This window comes from Marmota monax, unplaced genomic scaffold (assembly GCF_021218885.2).
Source record: "Marmota monax isolate L192 unplaced genomic scaffold, Marmota_monax_Labrador192_F-V1.1 WCK01_AAM20220418_F8-fsc00008, whole genome shotgun sequence".
Classification (NCBI taxonomy): domain Eukaryota; kingdom Metazoa; phylum Chordata; class Mammalia; order Rodentia; family Sciuridae; genus Marmota; species Marmota monax.
The window spans coordinates 26,810,595-26,827,000 of record NW_026694432.1 but is presented as its reverse complement, the minus strand read 5'-3'; the positions used below and the strand labels follow the sequence as shown (position 1 = coordinate 26,827,000).

The window sequence follows — 16,406 nt, the reverse complement described above, 5'->3', positions numbered from 1 at the left end:
GGCCGAGCCCCGCCGGCGGAGGCGGACTTGGGGTTGGAGTGTTTGTTTGTTTGAACTTCCTCGTCGCCACCTTCCCTGCCCCCACCCCCGCCCCCACCTCACCCCCCTCCCCAGCTTCTGGACGTGTCCGACTGCAGCCGGGGTGGGGGGGGGTGGGGTAGGGAGTGCGTGGAGGGAGGAGGAAGAGGTTAAAAAAAAAAAAAGGAGAAGAAGAAGAAGGAGGGAAGAAAGACCGCAGCCGGGGGAAAGGAGCGGACGGGAGGCGATTTTTGCCGACTCTGGATTCGTCCCCGGCGCGCGCGAGAATGGCGGCCCTTCCCGGCGCGGTACCCAGGATGATGCGACCGGCTCCGGGGCAGAACTACCCGCGCACGGGCTTTCCCTTGGAAGGTAAGAGTGCCCAGGCTTGCCCGGCCTGACTGCTCCGCCCGCCACTCGAGCTCCCTGGAGGTGGCGATCTCCTGGGGCGGCGGGGGCGGGGGCAGGAGCCCTGGGTCCCGCACCCCGTGGGGGTCCAAGTCGGGGCGCGCGACCCAGGAAGTTTCTGGGGCTGACACTTGTCCGTTTCTGCGTGGGTTTCACCGACCCGCGGCCTCGGCCTCACAGGTCGCGGACCGCTGGCCTTTCCCCGCAGGGCGGAGCTCCCGGTAGATTTCAGCTTCTGGTAAACCCCGGTCCCCGTGGATCTCCCATCTTCCCACTATTTCAGACACTTCTCTCCTGATAGTTTTCCAGCCCCCGGCGCTCACCGGCTCCGGGTTTTCTACTCCAGTTTGGAATTGTTCTTTTCGCTACCGGGATGTTCTTCCAATCCCTTTTATTTCGAAATGCCAACAATGCGTGCTGCTCTGTGCGCCTACCAAGGCCATCCGCTGCTTCCGAAGCAGCCCTCCACCGCTCCTGCTTTTTGACCTGCCAACAGATGAATTTGAAATCTTAAATAGTAACGATCGTTTTCTCCCCAAAACTTTCCACTCGGGCTACCCGAACTCGGCACATCTCCCAGGAGTGAACCTCCAGACAGCCAGCGGGGCACCACAATGTGCACCCCCGGGGGAAAGTGCTCATTTTCTAACGCGTCCTCCTAAGTACGTCCAGAGGCCGTGGAGAGCCAAGAGGACGGGCGGCGAGAGGGCTCCCGGCGGGGGGAGGGCTGGCCAGGGCTGGGAGCGGAGGCCCTTCCCCTCATTTTTGTTTCTTTTCTTTTTGAACTAACCAAGAGCTTCAACCTGTCATTCAGGGATCATTTGGCTTCTGGGGGCAGGCAGCCCCGGGTGTCTTGGGGAAGGAGTTAGAGAGGTGTGCCACTTTTATTTTTCCATCACTCTTCCTGCGATTGTTCGAGCCCCCTCGTGCGGGAGGAAGGCGAGAGAAGGCCGGGAGCGGGTGGGCGGGCAGGCAGCCTGCGATCGGGGAGGGGGGGGCCCCTCGGGCCGAGAGAAGGCGCCGGGTCCCTGAATTAGACAGGGGCGAAGAGAGCCGCTCCGTGATCAAGTGCGCGCGAGCAGCCACGCAGGCGGGAGGGCGCGCAAGCCCGGGGATTTGCCGCAGCACTCTCCTGGAGCGAATGCAAGTAAGACCTCGGCTGAGGACGCGGCGCGGATTAGAACAATATTTGCCCAACATGACGCAGAATACTGAGAAGAGCCGAGCGCCGGTCGCTAAAGAGGCTCTTGAATATAAAGTTGGGCGCTCGAGAGCTCTCCAGCGCTAATGGCATATCCCGCCACGGAGACCGAGTGACTCTGACTTGGCGACGCACGATTTCTGATTAAATCCGAGGGTGGCTTCAGACACCTACTTTTACAAAGAGAGGTGGGGGGCCCCGGGAGAGCGAGGGAGGGGGCGGTAGGAAGAACCCTGCAGCCGAGCCTCTTCTCGCCCCCTCCCTTCCAATTATACCGACAGCTCCCTCCACTCTGGCGGCTGTGAAATCGTTCTAATCTTCCAGATCTCCGCAGCCGCCGAGTCCCCAAATTGGGGGGATCGAGGCCGGATTAGTGCACCGGGTGCCCCCCAACCTTCTGTGAGAAAATTGTGTAGACTTTGCATTAAGGCGACCGGTGCCTGCCATTCTCCTTCCTCAGAACACAGCGGGGCTGTCTGCCTTCCTGGTTCTCAAAGTCACCCACACCCTTGGGACTGGGACTGCGGCCCATCTGTGTTCAAGCAGAGCCTGCAGGGACCGCGCATGGGTTTCTGAGACCCAGCGGGATGTTTTGGAGCTTGCTGGCAGTGGGATGTGTCCCCCAGTTGCTCCAAAACGAAATTAAAACTTTGAGAGCGATTGGAAACAAGGGGACTCCCCCAAGGCACAGCCAGGTGCCTGGGGAGACAGCTCCTGCAGCACTGTGTCACTGACCCTGGGCCGTTCAGCCACGGGTAGGACAGGTCCCTGCTCAAGCTGAGCTGTAGAGGCTCGGACTCAACCAGCCCTTTCTAGCCACCAATAAAGTGGATCAGTCACAAGTCTCCTGGGATCGTGGAACTGATCGGATCCGATGGGCCACATCTCATCAGTAATTGGCGTCTCTGAGGCAGGCAGACCAGTGGCCTACGCCTGGCCTGGGGGACAGACAGCCAGTGCCCCAGAGATCTTTAGAGCACCACCAGGCTAATTCGTTTGCAGTGTCCCTCTCCTCGCCAGGTGTGTGTCATCCTTTGGTGTGGCAGGGTAAGGGCACAAGGCCTGTGTGGAGGTCCTCGCAGCCATGACTTCTCCCTCCACTCCCACAGGTCCTCCTTCACCACAGTTCCTTCCCACCTCTGACTACCCAAGTGGCTCTGAATGTGGGGAGATCTTGGGGCTCAAGCAGTCTCCGAGTCCCCGAGTGCAGTCAGCCAGCGTCTCCTCCCTGTCCTCACCCAGGTCTCTTCTCTCTGTCCTCTCCAGTGTCCACCCCGCTTGGCCAAGGCCGGGTCAATCAGCTTGGCGGGGTCTTCATCAACGGGCGACCCCTGCCTAACCACATCCGCCACAAGATTGTGGAGATGGCCCATCATGGCATCCGGCCCTGTGTCATCTCCCGCCAGCTGCGGGTCTCCCATGGCTGTGTCTCCAAGATTCTCTGCCGCTACCAGGAGACTGGGTCCATCAGGCCTGGGGCCATCGGCGGCAGCAAGCCCAGAGTGAGTGTCTTTGCCACAGAGGCTGCCAGCAGGCCTCCCCACGGCCGGGACCCTGGCTGACACCCCTTGTGCTACTCCTGTGTGTCCTACACCGGCACTGGGGTGTCTGTATGCTCTCCATGGGAAGCGCAGTGGGGAGTGTCCCCAACCCCAGATAAGTCCCCATTATTTCCCCATTATTTGAATTTCTCAGGGAGGGAAGGGAATAACAGGTCTAGGTTGTCCCTGACTTTGAGGCTAATAAACTATCTCTGGATTGTCCCTGCAACTACCCCAAGTCTCTGCCGCTACCCCAGACCAGGGGAAATCTCTGCCTTCCTGTGATGGTGAGGGGAGGTCCTGGGGTGCTAATTAAGTTGTATTTTATTACCTATCCCTGCTCCCTACCCAGCTGCCATCCTGGGAGCCAGGAACTAATTTCTTGAAAGAACAGAGCCAATCTTGGAAGGGGAGCATGGTGACCAGAGCCACCAGCCTGGCCTGGGGCTCTCGGGAGGTTGGTATTAAAAGTATCTCCCTTCCCCCACCCCATCTGTCCACTCCTCCTCTCCCACCTCCACCTCTGAAGCAGGTGGCGACTCCGGATGTGGAGAAAAAGATTGAGGAGTACAAGAGGGAAAACCCAGGCATGTTCAGCTGGGAGATCCGGGACCGGCTGCTGAAGGACGGGCACTGCGACCGCAGCACGGTGCCCTCAGGTGAGAAGGCAGCTGAGCCAGGGAACCTGCCAGCCAGAGGCCGGGGCTCAGGGTGTGGGGATGGAGGGGAGAAAGAGTGGGGAGTGGTGGTTCCCAGGGACCTTGAAGCCAAGTAGGGAGGAAGAGGGAGCAAGAAGACAGAGAGAGCAGTCGTGAATCCAACAGAAAGGAGGATGAGCGAGAAGCAAGTTAGGAGAGAGGGCAGGAAGAAGGGAGGTAGGGCAGGAAAGGATGGCCGACAGGCAGGTGGGAGGAAGAAAGGGGGAGGAGGGGAGAGGGGACCAGAAGTTACCCTAGAGGAGCCCCCTTGGAGCTGTCGGGAAGTGGCCCAGAGGAGAGACCTGCCCCAGGAGGGTTGCTGTCTTCGGTATTTCCTGGACCCCTTTCCCCAAATCATCCAAAACCATTCTCTGGCTACCACCACCCACCAGTGAGTCCCCAATTCAGAGGCCCCAAACCACCATAACAGGGAAAGTAGGTGTGTGTCCATGTGCATTCAGACGTGCAAGCCAGGACACACCTGAGCCTGGGCAAGGCAGCAGCAGGAATTGGGGGCACGTCTAGGAGGAGTGGGTGTGGAGGGCAGCATCTAGGGTGTGAGGTGTGTCGTGTGGGACGTGGGACATGGGACTGTGTGGGAAGGCACTGGGTGGGTGCCTCAGGTGTGCTGAGGGTCCCTGTGAGTGGGTGCAAATGCTGACTGCCTGGGGAGTGCTGTGGGGTGGGGGTTCCCCACTTCTCCTTTGCCCAACAACTTATACTTGCTCTTTTGCCTTTGAATTTCTGAGGTTTAGTGAGTTCGATTAGCCGCGTGCTCAGAATCAAGTTCGGGAAGAAAGAGGAGGAGGACGAAGGGGACAAAAAAGAGGACGATGGCGAGAAGAAGGCCAAACACAGTATCGACGGCATTCTGGGCGACAAAGGTAGGAAACTGCCAGGGCCCGTCGACCGCGGAGCCCGCGCCTTCCCACGCTCCTCCTGCGGGCCTGTGGCTCGCTCCTGCTGCCCCAGCGCCTGGGACAGAACTCGTGCGGAAAAACTCGCAGGCGGCGGGCAGCCGGGAGCTTTCCAGGCTTTGCGGAGAGCGCCCCCTCGGTGCGCCCCGGGCCGCGGCAGGGTGCGGAGCCTCGTCTCCTCTGCCAGGCAACCGGGCTGCGGGGAGGAGAGGAGCGCCCCGCGGCTGTGCAGCCCCTGCGCGCGCGGGGTCTCCCCGGGTACGCGCGTCCTCGGGGCTGGCGTTTGGGCTGCTTGACCCTCTGTTGATCAATTATTTATAGGAAACTTGGGGAAGGCGGGGAGGGGGGCGAGGAAGGAGGAGCTGGCCCGCGGCTCCCTAAATGAATTTGTTAACCAGACCCGCACAGGCTCTCTAAACGGTCCCTTGAAACCCCGCCTGACAGTTGACTGACCGCTGCAATCAATAAAAATTAGCCAGGGCAGGGCGGCCGCCTGGCTCTCAGTCCCGCGTCGCCAGGGCAGAGTGGCGGGCGGAAGGGTGCTTTCCTCTCTGGCGTTCGCGGATGGGGCGCGAAGTAGAGGCCAAGTTCCCAGATGTCGTCCCCGGGCGGGGGTCCCAGGCGCCACACACCCCTCCCCACCCTTGGCAAGGCTGGGGCGCGGGCTGCAGTCTCAGCACAGCGCCCAGCTTTCCCCCCCCCCGCGACCTGAGGAAGGCGTTTTATCTTTCAAGCGCCTGCACGCCCGGGGAAGGGGACTTGCTTTTGTTTCAGACGGAGAAGTTTGGAGAGGAGGAAGGGAAAGTCTTTGCCCTTCACCCCTCCCTCGCGGTTCTCTTGGAGACTGGGTCTGTGTGCACCGAGTGGGGCCGAGGGGAGAAGTGCAAAGACCCAGAGCCACAAAGACTGATCTGGGGAAAGAAGGGCCCCCAGACACCCGCAGGGAGGGAGTCGCGCGGAGAGAATCGGAGACAGCGGTCCTAGGAACCGGCGAAAGCGTGGTTTTTTGAAAAAGTGGGCGAGCCATTTTGTTGAGTCTCCTTCCTTCCAGAGGCTTCTGCCGGGGCACCCCTCTCCCAGCCTCCCGGGCACTCCCAGCCCAGGTCTCTCTCCGGCTCTCCGCAGTCCCTCCCAACCTTGAAGATGAACTTCACAGACAAAGCCCGCTTCCAAAGACAACTCCCAGCCAGGGAGGCCCAGCCCCCGCCGGCCTAGTCCGAGGGGGAAGGATTGGGGGGTGGGCAGCCCCGCGTGAGAGCTGCTCTGTGCAGGGGAAGGGGCGGGCTATTGACATTCAGGGCCCCTAGTGGAGCCGCAGTCCCGCCCGGGACAAAGGGCGAGGGAAGAAAGGGAGCCAGCAGCGCCTCGCACCCCGCTGTGCTGGGCCGGCCGAGGGGCCTCGGGTCTGCCGGAGCGAGCAGCCCAGCTCTGCCAAGGAGCCCCTGTCTCGGCCAGACCGCCTGTCGCACAGCCCTGGGACCCCTGCCGGGGGACCCAGTGCAGACTCAAGTTCCTACGGGAAAGACTAGTTGGAGACTTTTTTACATGAAAAAATGGCTGGTCAGGGACAGGAACTGGAGTGGTCATACCCAGCACCTCTCAGAGTTATCCCAGCGAGAAGTGGAGGGAGGTCTGGACTCACTTGGAAAGACTTCCGGGGTGTGGGTCTGCCTGTCTGTCTGTCAGGGGTATTTCCAATTCAGCCTGTGAGGAAGTACAAATAGGTAAATTTTCTCTGAGAAAGGCAAGGGGCAAGGGAGAGGAAGGGAAGGGACATATGGGGTCTGTGACTCAGGGGACCTGGGCACTTCCAGAGCTGGTCTGGCTTTACGAAACCAGGGAGCGGGCCACTTCGCTGGAGAGAGGTTTTCCCTGTAAAAGACCCAGGAAGCGCTGAGTCTCCAGGGTCTAAAGAGCAGCCTGGTGGCTCCAGATGGGGGAGGCTGGGGACACAGGTGCTGAGTCTCGAGGAACTTCACAAACCAGATGACCTCATGGGGCTGGCCTGTGTCCAGAAAGCCCTCTGGATTTTGAGTCCTGATGGGCGCGTGGGGCGCTGTGATGTTGTGCTGGATGGTCTGGAAGCCTTTGCTTCTCTCTCCGTGTGGCTGTCACCCACCCGCCTAGGGTTCCTAGGGATCAGAGTGCCCTTGCGCTTGTATCTGCGCCAGTGGGGTTCTGCCGGGTCTGCAGTGTGACGCCCGTGGGTGTGGATGGGCATTTGATGGCACAGACGAGAGGAGAGGCGCCGTCTGTCCACCTCTGGACAAATTGTATCAGTTACCTGTCCCAGTGTGGGGTGGTCAGCAGACATTCTGATGAACCCCTCACCTTCCTCCCAGACCCTAGACATCAGTGTCATGGCCAAGTTAAAGGTGTGTGGGGGGAGAAAAACCTCCCAACCTCCCCCCAAGCTGTCCAGGTCAGGAGAGGCCGAGAGGCCCCGTGGGCAGAGCAGGGGGAGGGGTACATACCCACAACTTTGTTTTTTGGCTTCTTGGTCTTGATAAATGCTTTCTCCGGGGGTTGCCCCGCTCGTGGCAGGGAGCCGCCAAAGAAGGGGTTTAAGAGCTCTCTTCTTTAAGCGCTAAAGAGAGATCCCTCCCTGAGTCCGTTTTTCCCTATCGTCCGCTTGGCATTTAATAATGTTAAGACTTATTAGAGCTGGTAATGAAAACTGGGGCTGTTGAATAGGAAACTGTGTTGGAGAGGGGTGTAATAGCTTCCAGGCATGGTAAGAAACTATTTATCCGCAATCAGTCCTCACTCTCAGAGTTTGAAGCACAAACGTTAAGTTGAAGGGTTTTAAAGCAGATTAAATTGAGCTTTTATTTCTGTGCACTTTCATCTCTGAACAGCTCACTCCTGCTCCCCTTGGGCTGATATTCATGAGACTGCTCATGTTTTTTTTTTTTTTTTTTTTCTTCTTTGCTCTTATCCTTGTTAAGACTGAGTTATTAGGATTGTTGGTTGTATGAATTCTCAGACCACTGCCGATGGGTGCTCCAGCCAAGCCCTGCTCACCTGGGGAGGAGGGTGGACAGTTCTGTACCATCCCTCCCTCCCCGCCCCACCCCTGTCCACTTAGATGCTCTCCTCTGCAGAAGGATCAGGGGGTAGGCAGGCCAGCCATGGAGCCAACAGGAAGAAGGTCTGAGGAGCAAAGAGGAAGAAAAAAAATATTCCCAGAATCTGAGCTCAGAGATTCTTGTGAGGAATCTGATAGGGGCTTGCAAAGGGTCAACCGCTTCCTTTGTAGGAGCTGGGGGCTGTGTGTGTGTGTGTGTGTGTGTGTGTGTGTGTGTGTAAAGAAATCAGCAATAATGTAAAAAACAATAGCAACAGAAACCAACAGTAACCTAGAGCTGTGGGCAGCTGTCAGTGCACAAGTTGAAACCGAAGCAGACCAGATCTGACACCAGGCTCCACTCTGGCCTCTAGGACCTGAAGCCCAGCGCCGTTACAGTGAACCTGGACCCTGAGCAAAGTTACCAGAGTTGCTTTCTTGTGGCCAGAATAAAACTCTGAGTCAGAATCCCCTTTGGAGAATCTGCAGATTTTCCGGGTCTGAAAGACTATCATGGGAGGTGTGTGTGTGTGGGGGGGGGTCCAGGAGGGGGTGAGCCAGATTTGTTTTTCTTTGCTTTTATCCTTAATTTATTTTTAAGGCTGTAAACTTACAGGTGTGGAGTGGGAAGTGACGGGGAAGATGGGGAAGGAGGGGAGAGCCCGGAGTGTGGGTTTTAGACACTTGTAAAGGGAGGTGGGAAACAATTTAATTTGGCAGCAGCGATAGCGCTAATGCGGTTTTCGGTGGTTTGCTACACTGGAGGAAGCTGTTTTGATTGTGTGTACAAGGACCTGCCAAATTTAATTAGGCTCCGGGGGAGCGAATGAATAGGGGAAGGGGGGCCCGGCTCCCCTTAGCCCACACTTCCCCCCCCTCCCGGGCTCTACACCTGGAAGGGACATTGTCAGTGGTCTAGGTGAAGTCGGCAAAGGGAGGGGTCCCGGAGGGAGCAGAGGCCTTGGGAGAGGGGGCGAGGGAGGGGAAGCAGATAGTCCATTTATCAAGAAGCAATCTGCATTGATTTAAACCAACAAGTTCTCTCCTCTGTAAATGTGTGTTTAGAGAAAGGTAATTGACACTCCACCAAATCAAAGGATTACCCCGGGTTGGCAATCTAATCAAACAGAGTCCAGGCGGGATTTGAAGCTGTTCAGAGTGGGATCAGCTTCGCATAATGGGGGCTCCGAGGAAGATGGGAGGGTGTCAGGCAATTCCCCGGCTTTAGGCAGCGCTCGGCGGTGGATATTCAGAGACCAGAGGGAAGGAGGGAGGGGGCCGCGAGGCTCCGGCGGCCCAGGCGGGGGATGGGGCGGGAGGGGTGCGGGGCGCGCCACATCCCGGAGGAGGGGGCTCCCGGCGAGGGGGCGAGCCCACACTGGGCTGACAAGGCTCCCCCTTTTCTTCCCTCCATCCCCCCAACCGAAGAAGAGGGGGGCAGGAGGGAGCGGAGACTAACGAAGAACAACAACGAGGAGATAACTGTTACAAAGGCAAACACTGGCGCTCGCGCGCGCGCAGCCCCAGAACCCGCGGTAAATAAACAAAGTCGGCAAAGTGTTTGCCAGATAAACTCGTGCCTAAATCGAGTGTGACGGGCAAGGAGAGAAGAGACAGAAGGAGATAAGGTTGGAGGGGGAATGAACGAGCATAATCTAATAGAAGACATTTAGAAAACAAACTTTAAACAAGGGAGAACAGGCGAGCCGGGCGTAATTATCCGCCCCAGAGAGCGGGGGAGCCGTCGGGGGACGCGGCGGGGGTGGCGGGCCTGGGAGCCTTGGCGGAGCTGGGTTGGGGGGTGTCTTTGGGACTCCACGGGGAACCTGGAGAGGGTCCCCCGGGCGCGCCAGGATAGGGGCTCGGCTCCCGGGTGGAGGCTCCGGTGCAGCCCCAGCCTCCGGATCGCAGGCGCGTCTAAAGGAGCGGGTCCCCCGCTGCGAGGGCGTGCGGGCTTTGTGTTCACCTCGGGGCACGCACCGCCACACACCGGCTGTTTCAAGGCGTTTGTACCTAAAAGACTCGTGTGCACGGCGCAGCAGTTAAAGGAATTAGATATTTACCAGTTTGAAATAAGCCTGCCTAAGAAGAGAGGAGAGAGACATTGAAAAGATGAGGCTGGGGGAAGACTTCAAACGAATTCATCATTTGGAATGGTGGAAGGGAGATTTACCCGACAGTATTGGGAAGTTATTTAGATATTAATAACACATTTTCCTGAGGCGCGACCACGGCAGCCATCTGCGCTGCTCTCCGAGCTATTTGGCTGGGTAAAATATGGGCGTCTCAAATGTTGGGACGAGATAACGCAATCAGGCTAACCCTGGTCCTAAGACTGCATCGCAGCGTTAAACCCGGATTAACCTCCCCCACCCCCGCCCCCTCCCCTTTCACAGCTTTCCAAATTTTCAGAGGAATCTACATGGAAGGATTTAAAAGCACATATAACAGTAGACTTAAAGCCGTAAGGTGATTATTTGGGTGTTTTTTTTTTTTTCCTTTCCTTGAGGAATGTTTTTCTGAAAATGAGAGTTGTCACACACTACATATAAATAATATATCAAACGTATTTTTAATAGAGAGAGGGGGACTGAGCAAATACAGTTTCCTTCCAGGTTACCTCTTTGGAGTTCCCCTTTAGTGTTATTTTCTCACCATCAACAAAGTTGACAGAGGCTTCATTCTGTATTCCCGGGGAAGGGCATCTGAGGATAGGAACAGAAATGTGCAAAGTCCTCGCCTTGGCCCTGGAGGCTCCTGGTCTCTGCCAGACACGGCTGGTACCCCAGGAGGCACGGTGCCTGGCTAGGGGAGGCGTCCGGCAGGCACAGGGGAGAGACCCCAAAGGGAAGGTGCTCCAGAGGCTCTAGGGACTTGAAGGCCATGACTAAGGGGGAGCGCATTCCAGGAATTCCAGAAGAATACCTCTTCCTCCCTCCCACTGCAGACTAATGGGGTAATTAGGCGGTGGCCTTGAGGATGGGGGTGAGGCCACTGGGAAGACCGGGGTGCCCCCTAAGGTTGTGCTGTCCTGGCCCTGGGCTCTCCTTCCCCCGCCTTCCCCCTTCCCCCAACTCTGGCTGAAAGAGGAAAAGGTGGAAATGGGGTCAGCACTTTCTGACCTGCTCTGGAGGGATTGGCCCCACTGGGGTCGGGCAGGGGAGGGAGGGAACTCGCCTTTCCAAATCGAATCAAGGCAGAACGGTGACCTAAGGGAGGAACTTCGCCATTAATAGATAGATCTCTCCAAAACTTCAAACAAAGTGGGGTGGGGGAGAGGGGGGGCCGGGAAGGGGTCCGGAGAAAGCGCAGGGGGACTCCTAGCCTGTGAAGGGGAGGGGCCTGGGGAGGAAGAGAAGGGGTCGAGGGCAAAGGGGAGGTGGGGGCCAAAGGAAGGGGTGTGGGGACGGCTTGCAAAGGCGGGGTGGGCCGCAGATGGAACTGCAGCCCCTGGGGAGCGGAAAATCCTGCACCCGCCACTGCAGCCGCGGGAGGGGTGAGGGGAAGCCGCGGGCGCCCCCAATCCAGCTCAGAAGCCCCAAGTGGCATTCCCGGGCGCCTTGGGGGCTCGTGCCGGTCCCTTCTCGGCAGCTAAGCGAGTCAGGTTGCGTTGTAAGGGGCCGTAAGGCGGCGGCAGGGCTCTGCGAGCCTGCTCCGGCGAATTGACCCGGTTCCCCGGGTCTGCGGGTCACTTAGGGACCCCTCAATGACTTGGCCGCTGGGGCCCTGGAGGAGCGCTGGGCTCGAGCCCGGGCGGAGACCCAGGGAGGGGTGGGAAGAGGCGGTGGACGGGGAGCCGCGGAGGTGGGATGAAAAGAGAGAGGAGGAGAGGGGAGCGCGTCAGCAGAGGCCCGCGACAATCCGGAGGAGCGCGGAGCGCGGGAGACAGAACGTGCCCGGAGCTGAGCTCGAGGACTCGGCGGGGCGAAGGGGCCGAGGGAGGCGCGGAGCAACAGGAAGACAGACAAAGAGACGCGGAGTCGCCGAAAGGCTGGCCCTGGGACCGGCAGATCCGGAGAGACCGTGGGGCTTAGAACGGAGGCCGCAGGAGAGCGCGGGCCGAGAGGGCGAGCGCGCCGAGCCGGGCGGCGGGGCAGCGGGAGGCGGGGAGCCGCGGCCGCCCTTTTGATCCTGCGCCGCTTCTCCTTATCAGAAGCGCTTTCGGTGACACTGGCACAAAGGCAGTTCATCATATTACAGCGCGGCCCGGCGGCTCGCTGCGATCCCGCCGCTTAATTAGAGGCGGGCGCGCGGGGCCGGCGGGGCGGGCGGGAGGCCGACTGGGAGCCGGGCGCAGGGCAGGGGCGGCCCGCGCGCCTGGCGGAGTCGGGACGCGGAGCCAGGGGGCGGGAACCCTCATTCAGAGCGTCGCTGAATAAACACGCCAGCCCGGGTTTCACTGCCGGGAGAGCGAGGCTCGCCGCCTTCCGGTTGAGCAACCGCCCCTTCTAAGTTCTCGGCTTTGAGAAGGGGTGGCGCCCAGGCCCCTGTCCCCACTCCCAGACTGCGCCCGGGTAAGGGCCGGGCGACCACCCAGCACACTCGTGCAGCTCCGGGTCCAGCTGCCCGCGGCTGAGTGTTCGATTCCCTTGTTCACTGTCTACACTCCTGGCCTAAACCCAGTGTCGGGTCTGGTGCGAGGGGGGGGGGGCAGTGCACAGCTGGTGGGGGGGTCTACTGTCCAACTCAGTGATGTGGTAACTTTTCACTCACCTCTCTGGGCCTCAGTTTCCTCCCGAGAACAGAGAATCAGGCTAAGAGAAGGTTTTTATCCTTCAGGGATTGGGATTCTGCAGTCCTTTGAGACTCGGATAACACCTTAAAAAGGAAAACAGAACCCCACCCTTCACCCACGTCCACGGGCCAGAGTTCTGCACACACTATAGAGAGGTCCTTGGGCTTCTTGTGGCGACACCTCGTTCAGAACCCCACATCTGCCTGGTTCTCGAGGCCTCCAGTGTTCTCGGGAGATTTCTGATAACAGGAGTCCAAATTGAGCCTTCTCTCTGGGGGTGCAGCTTCCTCCCCTTTCCAAAACAGGCATTCAGTTCCACCCGTCCCCTCTCCATGAACTGGTTGAAAGTGTCCTTTTTAAGACATTTGCCTTAGGTGATAAGCACATATGCTCTCTCCCTCTTTTGTCATCAAAAGAGAGGGAAGGAAAGAAAGAAAAATGGACGTGTCTTCCCTGAGATGAATAACATGTGAATCACTTCATTCATCCTAAAAATTGGTTAAGCACCTACTAGGTGCCAAACATTGTTCCTGACCTCAGGAAATTCTGAGCCAGGTGGTGGAGACAGTAAGCCCACAAATAAACAGATGTGTTTCCTGCGTGTGCTCCTTTGGAGTGACCTGGATCCCCGTGTGCCTGCCTCCTTTCCAGGCTGCCTGAGGGTGTATCTGGGGTGTGCAAGTATGTGTTTGTGTGTTGGTTCAGGTCTGGGAGGGAGCACAACAGCAGGGTGTGCTGGCGCTGGAGTTGAGTTTGGTGGCAGCCCCAAGCCAGAAGCACCTCCAGGCTCTGACTGGCTGAGCTGCAGGTCGCAGGGGGAGACCGAGGGAGCCCTGGCCCGAGCCTCCCAAGCCTCATTCCGTGACTGTGCTCTTTGTCTGACTTTGCCAAAAGACCGGAGATCAAAAAGGCTCCGGCAGGGATAGAAAAAAGGGGTGGGGTGGTGGGCGCAAGAAATAGCTCGGAAAACTCCACCCTCAACTTTTCTGTGATGCAATCGGTGGGAGCCATGCCCTGCAGAGCCCCGGCTGGGCTGGGCCATTCGCCTTCCCCGTCTTCCGTCTTCCCCATGGTCCCAAGAGGGTGACAGGTGGACAGCCCTCTCTATGGCTGCAGGTTCCAATCAGTGTGGAGAGAGCAACATTTGGGAGACCCTGTGGGGCGTGGGGGGTGGTGTGTCATGTTTGCCGTTTAGAGATTTGGGGCTGGGATCAGGCCTCTGGTACCCTGGAAGCTTGTTTTAAAGTCAGCGCGGATTTATCTGGGCTGCATAGACACGGAATCGATTTAAGCTAGGGTTTGTCTCCAGGCCCTAGTTTTGGTTTCAGTGACCTTGTGGCTCCCAGTGGGGACCTTCGGAAGCACCTCCATCTCCAGGCTGTCTTGGAACTCGGGACCCAGCTCTGGCCAGTCTCCACGGTCAGCCCCGCCCCTTGCGCATTAAGGCCCCCTCCTGCGCCCCCGTCCTGCAGTCTTCCTCCTCGCCTGGGCTTCTTGAGCTGGGATTTACCCTTCCAAGGGGCCCGAAATCCAGTACAGAAAAGAAATTCCAGTGGGGGGCGGGCGGGAAGGGGCGCCGCAGGAAGAAACCCTTTTCTTCTGATTTTTGACCTCCCCCACCCCGCGGGCCAATACCCCTTCCTCTCTCACTCCTGTTGCCGGCAGATGCCAAAATTCAGGGTGCCCCCGCTCCCACGTCGGCGATGGGGGGGAACTCTGAGTCAGTGCACCATCTCGGCATTTCTGGGATTTGTTGGAGGTGCTCAGAGTGAACTCCAAGCAAAGGGGCCCTGGAACTTTAATAAATGGGCTCCCTATTGCCATCTGTTTAGAGGACACCAAGAGGTTCACCTGGACCAGCGACACTGCTGCAAGGCCTTTTGGGTCCCCCCCCCCCAGAAGAGCCCGGCTATTCCTTTTGCTGGGCGGTGGGTTAGAACCCGGGAGCCCCTCCCGTCGGGGGAGCCTCCGGTCCCCGCAGTGCCCGAGCCTCAGTTTTCCTATCTGCGTAGTGGGGATGGAAGGGGCAGGAGGAAGCGAGGCCGGGCCAGCTGTGGGGAACCTGGTCGGCGGGTGGAGGCCGGAGAGGGAGGCCCGAGGGCTGCGCCTCCTCCCCGCCCCCTCGCGCAGCCCCGCTCCGCCTCAATGGCCACTTTAGAAATACAAACAACTTTAGAAATAGAGTAACCAAACCCCGAAAGGGGCTTTGAAGGGGCGAATGCCTGGTGGCGCTGTGCTGTGGTGTGGCCCGGCCCCGGCCTAATCCCGCTTTCATTTCCACCGACGGCCGCGGGGGAAGCGCTCCCGGCCTCCCGGCCCCTCAGGAGGCTGATTAGGCCACAAAGAGCCCCCATTATTCCGAGAAGAAAACCGGGGGGCGGCGCGGCGCGGGGGGAGCGGCCTCCCGCGCCCGCTATTGACTTAGTGGATGAAGTCAAGAGCCGCGCGCCGGGGGCCGGGGACGCGGGGGAGGGGCGGCGGCGCGACACCGCGGGACGCAGCGAACCCACAACAAAACCCCGGCTCGACGGGGACAGCCAGGCCCGGCTGGGGGCTTGGGCCGTGGAGGGAGGGGGCAAAGGAGCTGGGCCCGCGCCCCTGTCGCCTAGAGTCGGTGGCTTTGGGGGCAGGGGGGTGGGGAAAGCCCTGTGTGTCGCTCAGTACTGTGTGGTTAGGGCACAAGACTCGGCCTCTCAGGCCTTTTCTTCCTCCTTTGTGAGCCCCGGAAGTGGGTTACAGAGGTCTCTGAAAGTCACCCCAGCTGTGGCCACCTGCCGATCTGTGATGGGGGGGTGTCTGGCAGGACAGAGGTCTCTGCTCTGGGATGCTTGAAGCCAATTTCTGAAGGGAGGGGGAGGGGAGGGGGAAAGAGTAGGATGTCGCAGCTGAAAGGTCTGGGTCATTTTGAGTGAGGTACTCTGAGACCCTCAGTGTCCTCTTCTGCAAAATGGACCTAAGGATGGCCATCTCAGTAGGTTGGGAAGAGTAAAGGGCATAACGACACAGGGCACAGGACAGATTGGGAGGCTGGATAAATATTACTCCCCAACCTCCCAGCCTCCTGTGTTCCTCAGAGTCTTTCTCTCTATGTACAGGCCTTTCCCCCATGAAATCGTGGATGCTGGAAAAGCACAGGGCTCTGTATCCATAGGTGATCACCAAATGTGCGCCCCGTGAATGGCCTCCCTCCTGTCTAAAGCCTGACAGGGGGAGTCCTTGGCTCTGGGGGCATCTTCCCAGCCCACAGAGGGCCAAGGGAGGACGTCAGGGAAGGGCCAGTGCTTGGGGCCCTGCGGATACTGTAAGATGGGGTAAGAACTTCTTCCAGGTGTAGAGGAGCCAGGTGAGCTGGACACAGGCCCTCAGCAATCCAGTCCTGATTGGCTCCCAGGACTGGACGGGTCTCCCCCTCCACTCAGCCACAGCTATTTGTGAAGCCCCTGGCTCAGCCGGGCTGTCCTGGGAAGGACACCACCCCCCCCAAATTCCAGTTGTAGACTCATCAAGGGGCCAGTTAAGGAGTTAGGACTGACAGGGTAGTGAGGAGCAATAGAGGGATTTCAGCAGAGAATGTTCTGGAAGGTGTGAAGGTTGGTGCTGGGATCCAGGAGCAGAGGGAGACACAGAGGGTCGAGGGCACAGAGGGTGAGTACAGCCCGTGCTGGGGATGGAGAGTGGGCAGCACCCTCACCCCCAGACACCTCTCACCGATGCGATGCTCAGGGTTGTGGAGCCATGATCAGCCACTAGGGCCATCCATCCCCCCTCCAGCCTGGGATCCCAGAGGATGGAGCCAGATTAGAATGGGGCTTAGAGGAAAA

The 16,406-nt window shown here is 58.9% G+C and overlaps 1 protein-coding gene across 2 annotated transcripts in view; it reads left to right on the top strand.

Annotated features, from left to right (window-relative positions):
• Window positions 1-305: 305 nt before the first annotated feature.
• The window catches only part of Pax7 (paired box 7), an 86,589-nt gene continuing 70,488 nt past the window's right edge, over window positions 306-16,406 (top strand). The window contains exons 1-4 of one of the 2 annotated variants that reach the window (XM_046469160.1): window positions 306-390; window positions 2,894-3,129; window positions 3,698-3,827; window positions 4,622-4,750. In XM_046469160.1, the coding sequence (XP_046325116.1) occupies window positions 306-390; window positions 2,894-3,129; window positions 3,698-3,827; window positions 4,622-4,750 (580 nt within the window). Of the gene's footprint in view, window positions 391-2,893; window positions 3,130-3,697; window positions 3,828-4,615; window positions 4,751-16,406 lie in introns of both variants that reach the window. The other variant, XM_046469159.1, reaches the window with a different exon arrangement.